This window comes from Microchirus variegatus, assembly GCF_963457635.1.
Source record: "Microchirus variegatus genome assembly, chromosome: 13".
Lineage (NCBI taxonomy): Eukaryota > Metazoa > Chordata > Actinopteri > Pleuronectiformes > Soleidae > Microchirus > Microchirus variegatus.
In genome coordinates, this window is record NC_139814.1 from 16,741,928 (window position 1) to 16,744,090 (window position 2,163).

The 2,163-nt window shown below is 44.0% G+C and overlaps 1 protein-coding gene across 1 annotated transcript; it reads left to right on the forward strand.

The window, feature by feature from the left end:
* Nucleotides 1–420: 420 nt before the first annotated feature.
* Nucleotides 421–810, forward strand: LOC310936288 (proline-rich protein 15-like protein; the record flags this gene model as incomplete). Its single annotated transcript, XM_083900322.1, has 1 exon — nucleotides 421–810. The coding sequence occupies one exon, from the start codon at nucleotides 421–423 to the stop codon at nucleotides 808–810; it is 390 nt and encodes a 129-aa protein (XP_083756448.1).
* Between the last annotated feature and the right edge of the window lie 1,353 nt (nucleotides 811–2,163).

Below are 2,163 nucleotides of genomic sequence, written 5' to 3' on the forward strand. Positions count from 1 at the left end.
CTTCGTTTAAAAAAAAGAAAAGCTGCCTCACCAGTGGCTGTGAATAAATGAAATCAGGATATTAAAGAATAGAGACTCAATAAAAGAGTGCATATAATAATGAAGAAGGAATATGAGGCTCAGTGATGATCTGCATGTTTCATGTCATATTTTATAATGCTCAGCCAATGATATGACCCTATTGGACAAAGTTTGAAAATATGGTTTAGAAAAGTGGTTTAGAAAGAGATTTGAGATTATGACGATCAAGATTGACATGTTATTACAAGAAGGTGCACAGATAATTTCTCCAATCAGGCCAAACGGTTAATGAATAGGTAACTCATAATAAAGATGTCATAATTGATCTAATTTGTGCAGATGATCTCTAATTAGTGCATAATTGCGATTGCTGTTACAGTTTCCTCCCTCCAGTCAAAGATGACCGAGAGGGCCCCGTGGTGGAAGGCCTTTCTTCCAAAGCGGAAGAGCGCCGGTGCCTCGAAGGAAGCGGGTTCGCCCCACGCCCTTGACCCCGACTTTGACCCCTTTGCACAGCACCCAGAGAAGCACAGAGAGCCGCCCAAGACCACCGCCGCCGACCAGTCCCAGCCTCCACAGGGCTCCGGCAAGAACTCCAGCCTCCTCAGCGACGAAACCTACGACGACTCCCGCCTGGAGTCCGTCTTCAACGAGCAGTCGTGTCGCCGGAACATGAAAGTGTCTCGCTCGGGCCGCTTCAAAGAGAAGAGGAGGGTGCGCTCGAGCCTTCCCATTCAAGAGCGAGAGACGGAGGGCATGGCGTTGTCGGGCAAGGAGGACAAACGGTGATGGAGGGTGGACAATGAGAGAGACTACTTTTACAAAGATGCTTGAAGAAGACGGAGAAGGAATTGTGAGCGCATGCTTCAAGCACTCGAGGCACCCCCAGCAAAGGTGTGCCGTAGGTCGGCTATGATGGAGGTGACCAGGAGCATTCAACTTTAAACAAAAATAATACTACAGGAATAAGGTTATGTTGTAAAAGTAATATTGAAGAATTGACGAGGACCCTGTGCCAGAGGAACAAAGTCACATAAAAATGCATTCCAGTTAGTGCTGGGCACTAGGTTAACACACGACTGACCGGGAAAAGACGCGCGTGACGTCATGTTTACGTGCCGCAACACCGGAATCTAGGCACCGTTTACCAGTTAGCTCCATTAGTTGCGTTAGCTTCTTTAGCGCCGTTAGCGCGCCTACAGTCGAACTTGAGCGCTACAAATAACAAGCATACCTGTGTACTGCGTATGTGTGCCTCTGTTTTTAAAGTTTAGCGTTACTTTAGAGACTCATTTTAACAATCCGGAGTCGCGTAAACGTGATGTCACACTTTTTCCGGTCAGTCGTCATGGAAACGCGTCATGCGTTAACGTGCGATAACGTGCGCTAACGTTGGCGCCTTTAACCGTCACTATCGCGTTAATGCGCCCAGCACGAATTCTATTTGTTTACAATGGTTACTCAACCATTTTGCCAACATTGTCCCATAGACCCTCAATGGAAATGCAGCGAGCACTTACACAAACTTAGCTCCGGTCCTGCTCAGTGAAGCCGTTCATTCATTCATAACTCGTAAAATAGCCTATGCAAACTTTAACAAGCGCAATCACTGCACATTTTGGATCAACACAAAAGAGAAATGTGCTCCAAACAAACGTCGTTTATTGTGAGATGTTTACATTTTTATCTTGTTTTTGCCATAATAATAAGAATTAAGTATAATAATATATGTTTGATAATGAAGGATAAATGCTCCCTTTGCAGTGCTTTTACAAATCATGTTGATTCTAAAGGGTGAGAAGGATGTCTATGAAGGTGTAAATGATTTATTTTTTATTGCCGTAATATTGTGTCAGAAGGTGAGAGAAAAACGCTTGTGTGCAGCTTTACGTCACACGTACACTTGCCAGCGAAATGCATCAATGAAGGATGAAACCCAGACAAAAAAGCTATTGAAGTATGAAGTGATGATGTGTACAAGTGAAGGAGAAACAGCCATGTGGCTAAGGAAGTCTGATCCAGCCTCTCATTTAGTTTGCTTTACAGTACTACTGTATTTTTTTTGGAATAAATCTGGTAACTGCTACAATCTGTTGTACGAGTTTGTGTGTGTGTGTACATTCATGCATACAGGCTTCATTA